The sequence below is a fragment of the Papaver somniferum genome, chromosome 8, assembly GCF_003573695.1.
Source record: "Papaver somniferum cultivar HN1 chromosome 8, ASM357369v1, whole genome shotgun sequence".
NCBI lineage: Eukaryota > Viridiplantae > Streptophyta > Magnoliopsida > Ranunculales > Papaveraceae > Papaver > Papaver somniferum.
This window is the reverse complement of record NC_039365.1, coordinates 167,113,811-167,129,148: the sequence shown is the minus strand read 5'-3', so window position 1 is coordinate 167,129,148 and position 15,338 is coordinate 167,113,811. Positions and strand designations below refer to the sequence as shown.

General features: G+C 37.8%; 1 protein-coding gene across 1 annotated transcript; it reads right to left on the bottom strand.

Annotated features, from left to right (window-relative positions):
• Positions 1 to 8,537: 8,537 nt before the first annotated feature.
• On the bottom strand, positions 8,538 to 10,915 carry LOC113303876 (heparan-alpha-glucosaminide N-acetyltransferase-like). The gene has a single exon (XM_026552957.1). It carries the CDS (start codon positions 10,306 to 10,308, stop codon positions 8,908 to 8,910), a length of 1,401 nt encoding a protein of 466 aa, XP_026408742.1. The 5' UTR covers positions 10,309 to 10,915; the 3' UTR covers positions 8,538 to 8,907.
• Between the last annotated feature and the right edge of the window lie 4,423 nt (positions 10,916 to 15,338).

The window sequence follows — 15,338 nt, the reverse complement described above, 5'->3', positions numbered from 1 at the left end:
ACACTCTTATCACATGTCTTTTTTTTTGTTATCAGTGCTAGGATTGTGCCTTCGATAGCTAGATTGACATCTCCATTTTGCTGTGAGCTTAAACTGTTTTGCACATGTCACATTTGATGGAATCTGAGCTTATATTTTGACTTAGGTTTTGTAGGCACACCTCTGGTAAACCTTCACGAGACTTCACTCGTCCACTAGGGACACTTAGTGGTTTAAAAGGCTTAGTGCATACGCTAAATGCATTCGAGAGACCAGCGACAGTGGTATAGTTAGGATTTCCTTAGTTTTGTTTTACTTGAGGACAAGTGAAATTCAGGTTTGGGGGTATTTGATGAGTGCCAAATATTGTATATATTTATCCCTTTTTGTTGGCATTTAACTCATCTTTTGTGCATTAATTCTACATTTTATCCCATATTCTGTATTTTCATTGTTTTCAAGAATAAATATTTTTATTAATTAATTTTGCATTTTTAGGTAATAAATAAAGTCTGGATGACTTGCGGAGCAAAAAGAGCAGAAAAGTAGTGAAAAAGCCGGGAGAAATCACGCAAGGAAGCCGCGAAGAATGGTGCGCACAACCTCATTTTCTACACACAAAAACGCCTCCGTTCTCAGCCATCAGATCAGTTCTCAGAAGCATCTGATGGTCGCTCCTTCATAGAGCATCAAAATCTGAAGTCTCTGCCAAGCACCACAGCGCTGAAATTCCAAGCCTTCAGATTAGATGGTAGTTGAATCCAACGGTTTCTCCCTTGCTGTTCATCAAAGTTTGATATCTCCGCCTTACACTACAGCACCTAACCTAATCAAGTACCGTTCGTTTCGTTGTATCCCTTCATCCGACGGTCGCTCCTCGCTTTCCTCCGCATCACCGTCCGATCTACCTACCAGCTCCACATCTCACGGCTTAGTCTCGCTGAACATCAAAAATCGATGAAGCCGCCACACACTGGAGCACCCGAACCCTACCACCTAACCAAACACCCCCCTTCTTCCCAAAACAGTCGAGCCCTTCCTCTCCTCCATCACCTCCCTGTTTGCAGAGCCTTCCCCTTCCACCGTACACCACCACCTTCTCCACCTCTGTCACCACCTGCTCCGCCACCAACTCTCTGTCACCACGTCCATCAAAGTAACCAATACCATCAGTTTCCCTTCTCCTTAGCCACCTATTTTCTCAATTTCTGCACGTTCTCTATCAGAAACCCTAGCGTGCAAAATTGGTAAATTAGGTCGAAAGTGAGAAGCAATTGAAGACATGGAGAGGTAGAGGAGGACAAATAGAAGCATGGGTCGACATCAAAATGGAGTGATTGTGTCAAATTGGGTGAGTAATCACCAACCCTAGCTACTGATATTTTGGGTGAAAATGGGTAGAACCCTAATTGTCTGTGGGTATAAATATGGGTGTGGGTGTGTTGTAGAAACTATGCTTGGAATAGCCAGCATCCAGGACTTTCATGTCCTGTTAATGTTTTAAATTTCAGTTCAGTTTCATGTTCATGTCTACTATGTTCTGTTGATGTTACTGTTAATCCTTTTGCTTCCTGTTAGTGTTAGTTTATCATGTTAGGTTAAATTAATTCCTGTTAGTGTTTCTGTTAATGTGTTCATTGTTAATTTCAGTTGGTTATGTTAATGTTAAATGTTGTAATGCTCCTGTTGATGTTTGTTAATGTTCATTGTCATGTTTAAACTGCTGTCACAATTGATGGAATGCTAGGCTAGATATCTGTGAAGCATTGATGTGATTGTGCAATGGAAGAAATCAGTGCTCATAGCAAGCTGATTTTCTTGCCATTCCTTGTGTATGCTTAGGTTGCAGTGTTGATTGAGCATTGGGAGAAACTAGTGCTCATAGCAAGCTAGTTCTCTTCCCATTCTATAGGAATGCCTGTATTCTTGCCTTAGTATTGCTTCATTTTAGTTTTTCCACAACCCTGCCCTTGGCCTTAGGCCTTGGTTCATCTTGCACTGTTTTATGCTTGTAGTTGCTGTGTTCTTTCCCTTTGCTGTTTTGCATTGCTCTCTGCTTGTTTAGTCCTTGTCCTGTAATTGTTCTTCATTGTCATCTTTGCTTGCTGTTATCTTGTTGTTTCCCTACCTTGCTTCTCCACTGCTTGTGCAGCTGTGTACAGTGCTGCAGTCTTCTTTTTTTGCACTGCTGCATTGCATTCCCTGCTGTGCAGCACTTGTGCTGCTGCTACTTCTTCTGCTGTTGTTTTCCTTCCCCTGCAGCTGCTGCTGCTGCCCTTCTGCTGTGCAGTCTTGCTACTGCTGCTGCCTTCCAAAGCTAGCTGAGCCCAATCCAGTTTTTTGAAACCAAAGGTTCAAATCCCAAATTCATTAAGGCCCAATCCAATTCAGGCTTAATCAAAAGCCTAAGTTTAAGGCCAAAGCCCATTTGCACTTCAAAGATAACTGAGCCCAAGCTCAGTTCATTTTATTGTTAACAAACCCACTAAGCCCAATTCATTCAAAGGGCATTCAAACCCATTAGTACTCAAAGCCCAATTTAAGCCAAAAGGCTTCATAGCCCAATAGCAATTTAGGAACCCAATTAGCTAGAAACACTCCAAAACACACCCGATCTCTGTGGATCGACCCGTACTTGCACGAGCTACAACCGACAACCGTGCACTTGCGGTATTACTGTAGGCCCCCGTTTTTATTGCGCTTAATTTTATACATATCTCCGGGCCCACCAAGTTTTTGGCCGGGGATAATTTCTAATACCCTTTTCAAAGCCTGCCAGTAATTAGTCCAGCTGTGTAGCAGATGTCCCTCTCATCTTTATCTCTCTCCTAATCTTATCTAGCTGTGTAGCGGATATCTCTTTATCTAGCAGTCGTGCGGATGTGTCTCCCCTTTTCTTCAGTCAGCTTTAGAGCTGACACCTTTAATTTCTCTGGCATTCTAGTTACTTGGAGATATGTTGAGAATATGTATGTCCTCATATCTCTTTGGATACTTGTGACCAATTAGAAGTCATGGTTTTTGTGGGTACACCTCTGTTAAACCCACCCGAGATTAACTCGGTTTTATTTTTTAGTTTTGCTCGAGGACTAGCAAATAATAAGTTTGGGGGTATTTGATAGACACATTTTTGTGTCTAATTTGTCCTCAATGTCCGTATTGTTGGAACTCTATTTTTGTACTAATATTATGTTTTTATGTATTTTTAGGAAATAAACATTTTTGGAAAATTCGGCTCGAAAAGTTGATTTTGGCACCCGGAGGACACGTGTTATTTGGACTCCCAAGTTTGGATAAGGGTTAACCTAATTACTAAGGGGGACCCCCAGGTCACCCAAGACATCTGCTATTCGGACACCTATACAGGATAGGGGGAGGTCATCTTCTCAAAATTCAAAATCAATTTTTGGCGGGAAAAGAAAGTTATTCTCTGGCAGATTTTTGGTTCGTGATTTGGAAGTGTTTTAGCGAGATTAAATCGCTGTAATTCTTCGGAAAGGTTTATTTGGGCTTAAAAGGCGTCATATGGGTGTTGGATTTGATCCAAATTGGCTAGTTAATCCGAGAGAAGAAAAACAGGGAAAGCACGTCACATGGAAGATATTCTCGGGATTTTTAGCTATCTTTGGAATGATTTCGTGTGTATACAGCGTGCGTTACTTCATCAGAGACGCATAATAAACATGGTGGTAGAATTTCAACACCATGCAGACGCGTGAACAAGGTAAAGAAGGAAATAATTACGTAACTCTGGTAGAAAATATTTTCCGAGAATAAAACTCATTAGTGAAAGATTATTCGAATTGATGGCGGAGATTTGGAGGTGATGTGACTATATAAATGCTTCTGGGATGTCATAGAACGGTTGTCGAGAGTTGGGAGGAGAAGAGAGGAAACTGCAGAGGAAGAATCACGAATTCTCTCTGTTGCTGCTGCTGTTCGTGATGAAGATGAAGAACATGAAGAACGGACTCGCAAGAGCAGTGGTTTATCAACAGTGACAAAGACTCACAGGCGTGGGTCGTAGTGTGGGTCATAGTTTGGGTCTTGCAACAACATAACATTTATATCGTTCTTCTTGTAACAGTTGAACATCGCCTTTGCAACAGTTATTTCTGTTACAATTTTTCAATTCAATTGTTTTACTCCCTTTAATCAACTTTTGAGCTTTATAAATGTATTTTGAGATTATGATTAATATGAGGAGCTAAACCCCAACACTGGGGCAACGGAGGAAGCCTTAATTCATTCATGTGGTAATTTTATTTAATTCTTTATTTACTTTTTGCACCAATTTTAATTGAATTAAGATTTTAATTAATTATTTGTGATTTCATTTGATGGTTTATGCTTAGTCCTAGGGATTTTTGATATGCCATGCTTAAGAAATACAAGTAATATTTTATAAAATCTACTTTGGCAAAGAATAGAGTTAATATTCATTTTGTTTTGCATTATAATTGCTTAGAATTAATTTCTGAACCATTTAAGAAATGAATTTGGCCGAATCCTAAGCCCCAGTTTCTCGCACCAGTGTTAATATTTTTTGTATATATTTTTATTTTTTTAAATCTTTACAATTCCGAGCAACGAACTTTTACTACCACTTTCAAAACTACAACACATGGCATATGCCATTGGCACGTTTGGCTAGCATGCGTGGCTGGCATGTGTAGAGATGATGCCAGTCAGTACCGAGGGCTCTGCCGTGGAGCATGGCATATACATAAAAAAGGTACCCCGGTAATTTTACGCAGTCATGTTGAATGGTTCAATAAATGTGCTAGTGGCGATATTATTACTCAAGTGTGACGTCACTGTTTGACTAAGATTTTACGATTTTAACCCTAAGCTAAAAACCACCATCAACATCCTGAATTGAAATGTAGACTGCCAATCAACGCAACCCGAAAGATTATCGTACCTGCACATATAAAAAGTGTGAGTAATATAAGAATAATGAGTAATAGTTAACCTATATAATTCTCAATATTTACATCAAGCTGCAATTCTTGGTTTAAGAATAGGCAAGAAAGAACTGTAGAGCTATAGTAGATTTTTCCATATACATCTTGCATGCCCTCCCTAACATTTCAAGGTCATAATGACCTAGACCATACGACTAATATCTTTTATCTGATTACTTTTTCGGAAGTTGTCAATTGTCTGTACCTATATAATAAACAGGTGAAATAAACTGGAAGATCACTACAATAAATGCATTATGTCTGGTTAGAAGTTTTGTAACTTCATGGCACCTGTACTACTTTGTGTATATAAGAGTTTACCATAACCTAGTGCAACCCATCTATTCAAGACAACCTCAACTTTACTAAGACAACTTAAATATTGAGAGAAAACTTCAGAACCCTCTGTGAATGACATAACTTTAGACCGCTTGAAGTCTTCGACTCTTCTGGTCAAACAAACATGAAATCTTCTATCTTACTGCCAGACACAAACATAATATACTTTTCACTTATTCCATTCCTTCATGGTTATTGACTTATTGTGTGTACACAGTTAATAACAAACATTGATTGTATTCATTAAATCATTCGACACAAACCATTACCGAGTTTTTACCTAGTCATTGATTTTAGTGACAATAGAAAAAGAAACTCAATTGGTTCCATTAGTATATTTTCAGTCAATCATGTTTCTTTATGCAACACAAATGTAACCCTCACTATAACAGGTAGATGGTTCCTTATACGTCCTAACCTACAAAGATAAAAAATTAGTATTATTGAGTCACTATTGAATTAACTAAAAATTGATTCCTAACCGGGATTCGACTTTTTTGAGTTGATCGAATCCTAACCGGCACCAATCAAGTTTCTTTATGGAACACTAATATCCTACATCTTTAGGGAATCAAATTTGAACTGATAGTACGTTTAAGAAGAAAAATCGAAACCAATTCACCTAATTGAACTGATAGTATGTGAAGGAAGGGAAATCGAAACCAATTTAGCAGACCACTATGAGCATCGTGAAGCCCTTTGAAGTGGAGAAATTTTTTTGGGAAACCTTAACGGAAACGGGAAGCCCTAACCCCAATTTGAGATTTCAACTTTTCTGTAATCGAAGAAGTGAGTTTCCAAATTGACTGTAACCCTAATTCAATCAATTCACCCCATTTCTCAAACTCTCTCAAAATTTCGGGTTCTAGGTTTTGATAAACTTACGGGGTATTCGCTGTTTTGAGATTCCTGTGAAACAATCCGGAATTAATCCGATCAATTCAGGTTAGTGTGGGGAATCGATTAAGATGATGAAAATCAATAACAAAGAAGAGGGGAGATATTTCAATCGAGAAGAGAGAAACCGAGAAAGAAGAGGTTTATAGCGGAAAGAGGAAACAGGGAGGTAATGAACATCCTAATGGCGTAACCGAAAAATGAATTAGAGAAAATTGTGCTCAGCGGGATTCGAACCTAGCATCTCCGAACATCATTAAGGCGCCCAATGTCAGATTCACCCTTTGCACTCTTTTATTATTATCTACTATAACTTGTCATTTTGATTTTTTGATTACATATGTCGAGGTTAATAGCTTGCATTGCCAGCATGTCATGTACAACCTGTCATGTACAACCTATCATGTCCAGTCTATCATGTCCAGGTGTATGCATTCTGTTGGTCAATATGTTTGTAGCTGTGTGTGTGTCTGTGATAAGAGTATTAATACTCTGGTATGCTTTTTGTGTCTGTAAGATCCTTTTTTACATTAATGAGAAGAATAGTTATGTTATGTTGTATCAGACCTGAGAATTTTTTTTTTCTCAGGGGTTTCTTCGATCCATTTAATCCTCCATCAATGGAGTATTCTTAAGCTAAATATTCTTTCCTATTCGAGTTATTTATTTTTCCAGTTGGTGTTTGTGTTTGTAATTACTTTCTTGGCCTGGAAGTTAAGAGGAATTCTAATGGTATTTTTATGTGACAAACAAAGTATGCACTAGACTTGTTGGATAAAACTCAGATGGTTGGTGTTAAGCCTTGTTCCATTCCATCTTCAACTACCATTAAACTTAGTGCTCATGATGGTGATATATTGGACAACCTTACAGAATATCGATCTCTTGTAGGTGCTCTTCAGTATCTGAGCTTGGACCAGGCCTGAGATCAGCTTTGCAGTGAACCAAGTTTGTCAATTCATGCATCAGCCTACTACAACTCACATGGTGGCAGCTAAGCGCATACTGAGATATGTCAAAGGTACTATGGATCATGGTTTGTTCTTTTCTAAGGGTCTCACAACTTTGCAAGGTTATAGTGATGCATATTGGGCTGGTTCTCCTGATGATAGACGCTCTACTAGTGGTTTTTGCATCATTTTTGGTCATAATCCAATATCCTGGTCAGCCAAGAAACAAGTTATTGTTGCTCGTTCAAGCACTGAAGCTGAATATCGTGCCCTTGCTCAGACTGCAGCTGAGGTGGTTTGGCTATGTCAACTTCTCAAAGATTTGTATATCTTTCTTCCAGCCTCACCTACTCTGCACTGTGATAACACTAGTAGTATTGCTCTGGCTTCTAACCCTGTTTTTCATAGCAATATGAAGCACATGGCTTTGGATTTTGATTTTGTTCGTGAACTTGTTCAAGCTGAGTCTCTATTTGTCTCTTACATCCCCACCATCTCACAGCTTGATGATATTTTTACTAAAGATTTGCATGGTCCCAAATTTAAGCTTCTCCGTGACAAACTGAAGGTTTACAGTCATTCTGCCTTTAAACACCTTCAATTTGAGGGGGGGATAATAGCTTGCATTGTCATCCTGTCATGTCCAGCCTATCATATCTAGCCTGTCATATCCAGGTGTATACATTCTGTTGATCAATATGTTTGTGGTTGTGTGTGTCTGTGATAAAAGTATTAATACTCTGGTCTGTTTTCTGTGTAGGTAAGACCTTTTTTATATTAATGAGTTTTTTATATTAATGAGAAGAACAATTATGTTATGTGAGGTTATATTTGTAATAAAAAAAACTTCCCCAAAAATAAGGTCTCACCAAACAGTTGGGTGTTTTCTTTATATTAGTACAAGAAAGATAAGATGGTTGATTGTTGATTGACGACTGCCGTGCGCGAAGGTTAACTTTTGCTTTTCATATTTGATTATGATAGTTGACTTTGACTTATGTTGTGTTGTTAAATGTTGCTTTTCTTGTTTGGTGTGCGCGTGTTCCGGCCTTATGTTCTAATCAAGAAGGAAATTAGTGGAGCAAAGAGGACCGACAATTCGAAGAAAAATTCTGGACAGTTTGATAAAATTACTGATATTACTGCTCTATTTATTTCTTGTCTCCCTGATGATGTTAAAGCTAAAGAATTCATAATTTTGTTCGAAGAAGACAAGGTTTTGAATCCAAAATCTGACCTTCAAATCTGTATATGCAGGGTGATATTAGGTGCAAATAGTCGTGGGGCGACTGGCTGGCGCCCTACCTCGCAAATGACAGTGTCAATTACATTAGCTGGAATTCTATAGAGCACTCCTGTTTCTTTCTTTTTGGAAGGGGGTAAAGCAATTTACCTCAAAAGCTAATTTTTGACACATTGAAGAGTATGTCTTCCCGACATAACATGTTTAGCTTTTTAATGCCTTTTCCAGGTAAGCAAAGCTCAAGAGCTGATTTATTAATAAATAAAACGTAAACATGGAATGGAGGCTTAATTAAGTGACACTTCTACACCGACCAGACCGGTGGTATCCCATGCTAATAAGGATAAAATTTGGCGATGGTCATCATGTAGATTGAGAATCATACTCAGCACCATGCTTAGCAAGAAGGTACGATGTCTTTAATAGCTAGCTAACCTCCAAAATTGTATTGAATCTCTTTTGACATTTGCACCCTTGGAAGATATGCTTAGCTTTTTGCTCATGCTCCCATAATTCACCCTATGCGAATCGGTTATGTTTGGCCAATACCAAGTAATTTCAAGAAATTGTTTTCTGGTTTCTCCCAATAGAAACCCTGTAAAAGAACAGGCAAAACATTGCATGCTGCAAGGATATAGATCACCAGAGCATGCCTCCCCATCCATTCAAAAACCAGTGCTGGTTTTCGAAACCCAAGTACATCAACCATCACATAAATTCCAACCAAAAGAATTCCCGCAGCACCAACGGTAACGCATGTATAGCTAAAAGAGTAGAGCGCTTTGTTCATGTGAATCCCACAGAAGTCCAACATGAATCCCACGACGACTAGACCAGCGGCAGGCATCGTCCAAGATAATATCCTATCCTTGTGATCCTTGAAGTGTACAATTATATGCCCAAAATGCAGACCAATCATGCAGGTAACAATTGCCATCACCGAGCTTAAAATTCCTTCCGGGTCAAATGGGGCTTGACACCAGCTAGGTGCATTCGGTGGAAGTGGGCCGTTATCTGGCGAGCTCATGCTGCATTCCTTTGTCCGAGCGTAGGTTGGTCTCTTATATAAATGTTGAACACCTAACAATTTACGGTCAATCATTCCGACAGCATTACAGGCAGGTCCAGTGTCTCCACGAACTCCACATTTCACGGAGATTATGTTTGAAGAGAAAGAAGAGTTTTCACTAGGAATTCGGTACTCCCAATCAGCAACATGTAGCCCATACAAAAGTGCGGTATATGTAACAGTAAGCACCAAAACGAATATCCACTGGAATTTATACTTCTTCAGCATAGATCGTCTTGATTTCACAACGTCATCCCTCGTGAGCCAAATCTCACATACAGCTGTCAATAGATATGCTATTGCAATCCTTTGTAAGGTACCCATTAATCTAATTTGTAGAATATCAACACCAAAAGTTAGATCGTTGATTCTATGTAAATAACCTCCTTGAAGCACAACCCCGAAGAGAAAAAGTTTGAGTGCTCGAAGTACAGCCTTCTTAGTTGCATCAACTCTGCACGGCAATTTCTTATAAACAAGAGCAAGCGCAACTCCAACTATGAACAAGAAGAATGGCATGACAAAATCAGCTAGAGTAACACCATCCCATGGAGAATGATTAATTGCAGGTACAATACCACCAACATGATCTACAAGTACCATAAGCGCTACCGTGAGTCCTCTGAACACGTCAAGAGAAACTAAACGCGGCGGCTTCAAAGCAACATCTCTCGGATCAATACTTCCTTTACTAACACTAATGTTATTGATTGTTGAATCATTAGAAATCTTTACATAGACATGATTAAGCGGTGTTGAAGAATTCATTACTGATAACTCCTTATCAGCAAACCCTTCTTCCATCGACACAAAATTGTGATCGTCATTGCTATGCAGAAGAACTCCACCTTCCCCAGCATCCATCCTAGCTGTTGTCGTTGGTTGAAGAAGAAGAAGAAGAAGAAGAAGAAGAAGAAAGAATAAAAATATCTAAAGGTGCTATTGAGTATCTGTTTGTATAGAAAGTTCTGATCGTGCCTTCCTTCTTCTCTTCTCTCTAAATAGGAAGAATATATGGAAAAATAAAACTCTGATCCTTTCTATATATATAATTACTTCCGTACTTATCTTGGTTTTATTTTCTTTGATTTTCTCGTCATGACGATGACCGGCCACTTGTAATCTGTAAGGTAGGAACCGGTCTCACGTCGCTTAATGGCCATTTTCGATCGACCCGTCTCGACTACGGCTGCAATCGGTCAATACCTACTCCAAGTATATGACTCGTTCTACTATGTGAGTCACGCCTAGTGGAAACCATCGTACTGAACCATGTCACCGAGTCAATAAAGCTGTCTCTTTTTGCCTTTTTGGAGCAATATACTCTTTTGGAAGTCTGGCCGCTTTTCATACGAAAGAAGTACCAACAAACATACAATCACCAAACTAGAACCGGTCTGCTAAGTAAATTATTCTAGTTGACTTCCAGAAGAACTGATCGAATTTCCCACAAACTAGAACCGGTCTACTAAGTAATCTATACTAGCTGACTTATTTGTTTATGCATTTTTATAAGGTTCTATCTCAATATATATATACATGGACATGGCAGGCATAACTAATAGTAGCTGTTTACTTAAATCAAAATGGTAGACTGGGCAATGGTTACCAATTTATGAAGTAATCAAGCGGAGAGGAATGGATTGTATTATGTGAACGTGGTATCAATTATCAAAATATATCCTATACACATGTATATGCTGCCAGCTATATATTTCCTGTGGTATAGTGATTATTATTCAGATTTTCTTGCACTTAGAACCTTCAAATTTTTGTGGTCAAGCCTAATCAGGAAGCATGCACCTAGTGCATGTGCAAAAAATGGTTCAGAAGAAAAATCGTTTTCCTTTTCTGAGCCTTTTAGTTTTACAAAAGAATATCTAGCTTAACGGGATAATGTTTGTGAGACTCAGAAAGACTGATCTTCAAGATAATTCTTATTTCCCCAGAAAAAATATGAATAGGTGTCCAGTTTTGATTGAACAAACCGGAGCTCTACGGTTTCTCCAATTGTTAGTTTAAGCAAAATTAAAAAATGGGTAGTGATCACCGTTAGTGAGGTGGTTTTTCTCACGACTCAACGTGGGGACTACTACTGAGTTGGTCCTTTAAAGGATTAGATGTTGCTTGCCACACAGTGACTAGAACTCAGATTTTCCTTCTCTATCTTACTTACACATAAAATCTTTTTGTACGTATGGACTGTGTGAAGTGCGAGTTTTTGTGGCGAAGCATAATTTGTCTTGAAGCATGAGCCTAACGTACGAAAAAGTCGTTCTACGGAAAAATCATTTTTCCCTTCTCCGAGTCTTTTGTCTTTATAAAAGACGTATCTAGCCAGCTTGATGTGATGATGTATGCTAGCCTCGTGATGCAGGGCGGACCGATGAATAGTATTAAAATCTAAAACCACATATTTCCGAGATACCACTCTCAAGGAAAATACTACTTTTCAATTAATCAAAATCTTCTCCTCCAATATGAAAACATGGAGCTCTTTATATAGATAACTTCCAGACAAATAATCAAAATACTTATTCCTTAAAATACGAGATTTTTAAACTAATATATAAAATCCCTAAATAAACAATTATATTTCTAAAATATTATTAATAAATGAAAACATCTTAATTAATTACAATATATCTTTCTAGATAATTAAAATATATTAAATAATAATGAAAATATCCAAGCATATTTTCATCCCATGAATACTCCACCATTAGTGTTTTCCTTGAGAGTGGCATCTCGGAAATATGTGGTTTTAGATTTTAATTTTATTCAACGCTTCCGCCCTGCATCAGTTGGTTCAGAGACAAGCAACGCTCCTGCATCATGTTTCGAGGAAGAAATTATGATGTTGTTCGAAGAGCCGCTCTCAGCGATGAGAAAGAGCAAGCGGCAATAGATGATCTAGAACGGAAGGTTAAGGCGCTCACCCTCCAATTGGCTGAAATGCATCATCAGCAAGAGCCCAATCATGGTCCTAGCCTACAGCGAATGGAGGAAGTGACCGGTGATGAACAAAAAAACTTCCTTGGCGACAAGGAAGAAGGATTTCAAGGAGTTGCACATGATCCACGAGATTCGTTGGAGTCCGGATTAAAGCTTGAAATCCCAAGGTTTGATGGCATTTTTTCTTTTTCTGTGGTTGAGAAAAATAATGTTGTCGTGGATTGGAATCTACCACCAATTTATGATATTTATCCTGATGATGAGATCATATTATGTTCTAGTTATGTTGATTCATACTCTCTAAAAGCTTTATGTAGTCAGGTGGATCAACGACATCAACTTCACATTTTCAAAGCGCAAATATTTTTGAGTCCAATAGCAATTATGCCAAGATTATTTAAGTCGACGGATTATAAATATTTTCATCGACGAATTATTTATACAAGAACTAATACTGGCAAAATTCGAGGGCGAATTTTTTCTGAGAAGGGGAGAATGGTGGAGTATTCATGGGATGAAAATATGCTTGGATATTTTCATTATTATTTAATATATTTTAATTATCTAGAAAGATATATTGTAATTAATTAAGATGTTTTCATTTATTAATAATATTTTAGAAATATAATTGTTTATTTAGGGATTTTATATATTAGTTTAGAAATCTCGTATTTTAAGGAATAAGTATTTTGATTATTTGTCTGGAAGTTATCTATATAAAGAGCTCCATGTTTTCATATTAGAGGAGAAAATTTTGATTAATTGAAAAGTAGTATTTTCCTTGAGAGTGATATCTCGAAAATATGTGGTTTTAGATTTTAATACTATTCAACGCTTCCCCCAGCATCAACTCGGAAAGGCCGATCCTCAAGATAGTTCTTAAAAAATGTACTCTAAAGACAAAAACAAAGAAATTTGTGATCGTAGGGGCTTGGGCTGCTCTGTATAACTGGTTCAATCAATGTGGTCCTCCTTACGCGTTATTTGGTTATTAATTCAAAATGAATGAATAGAAGAAAAGTCTGGGCACCTTAATAGCAGAGAAAATCATTAGGAAAAGGACAAGGAGTAGAAAGAGATGAGCAACTAGCCAACTACTTACGTAAACATCGAATTTAGTCGTTTGTCTGAATCTGACTCTTCCAACACGCCCATTCATCATAAGAACCCATATACTACGAATCATGCATATGCATGACATTACATCCATCAAAAGATTTTATTTAATTTTAGGTTAAGGACGGAAGATTACAGTTGCGGTGAGTCCGTGACAATGAGATATAGCAAAAAAGAGTAGAATGACACTTAAATCTCCATTTGAGATTAACACTTGAGTTGTTTGTTGTAGGTGCGAAAAACCCCTCAACTGCATCCTTGTAATGTGAATAACAAAAAGTCTAAGTTATGCTGATCAACCTAAACATTAATGATATTATTAGTTGGATAATAACAATTAAAAATTAATCAATCAACTAATAATATAAGAGGTATTTATCTGTTTTTTGTGTGTTCTCCTTAGTCAACTGTTAATGTCTTGAACATCCTGTTAAACACCATGGAAACAAGGAAACGGTAATGGTAGATTGAGGCGCATGTTCAACATACTGTCCTTAAGACAACAATGCCCGGCTACACTCTTAAAAAGATGATGCTATAGCCCTACGGGTACATCTGCCTCCAAGATACAACAATCTTATCAAGCTTGAATAGCACATTCAAACTTGTCCTTCTAGAACTTGGCAGCGGAAAAACTCACGAATCGTTAGCACTTAAAACCCTCGTATCAAACATCGAAAAACGAAGAAGAAGTACTCAAAAACACACGGGGATATATGAGAGGTTTTTCTATATATAACAGCAATAAAAAGAGGTTATACATATATAAAACCCTAACCCAAATCCAAAAAATATATAGTAAACTTATCCCGTAAAAAACTAAGAGATAAATTTGGAAGGTGTTTTTATTTTTTTGAAAAAACCTTTTTATTAGTAATTTTTATTCACATAAAACTGTATTTTTTCCAACAATCCCCCACATGAATAAAAATACGATAAAACACGGAAAACAAGAAATATCACGAATAGGCATAGGTGTCCATAAGGTCTTGAACCTTTGCTTAGTGAGAGGTTACCTGAACTACTTATTAGCCAGTGTCCATTAGGTCTTGAACTGTCTAACATTTGGTGTAACTCGCGATAACAACCACACATGATATCTCTAAGGTTGCTGCCAAGCTCCGCCGTTGTGTCCATTTTGGCCCTGGACGTCTTGTTTCTCAGAATGCTCTAGAGAATCAGCTCATATTCTCATAGAAAGCGACCCACTTCCTCATTCAGATAGGTGAGTTCCATTAAGAGTGTTCACTGCTACACCCCACTTCAATCTTAAATTGAAACTATGGAACTCATTAAGACTTATTAAAAGTCACCCTTCACATGCAGTCACACTATCACATCTACACCATAGGGAAGGGACAGAGAGAATATAATTCTCTGATAGTGTTTACCTTTACCTACCATAAATTAGTTGTCTCATTCGAAACCTTGATCTTGGGATCTCCAGTCAGCAAGGTTGAGTATCCTTCATGGCAAGTTTATTTTATATGAGCTTAAGTCCCATTCCCCCTTGATGTATAATTACGAACTATCTCTTTAGAAAATCCTTTCGTCAAAGGACCACTAATTTTTCTGTTGACTTCCCTAAGTCTGTGAGGTTCTCTTTTGACTTTACATGTCTACTGAGACCTCTTTTTGACTTCACGAATCAACTAAAATTACTTCATTAAAGAGTATAATTGTCTTACCGAATTAGCCTTCTTCGAGTATGTCTAGACTTTGTCATTGCTCATTTACTTTAGACTCACATAGTCAATTGAGTTTTTGCAATGATGGCCACAGGCTTCGGTCACAGAGAAATATCTTCTAAGAAGCATCTTAGT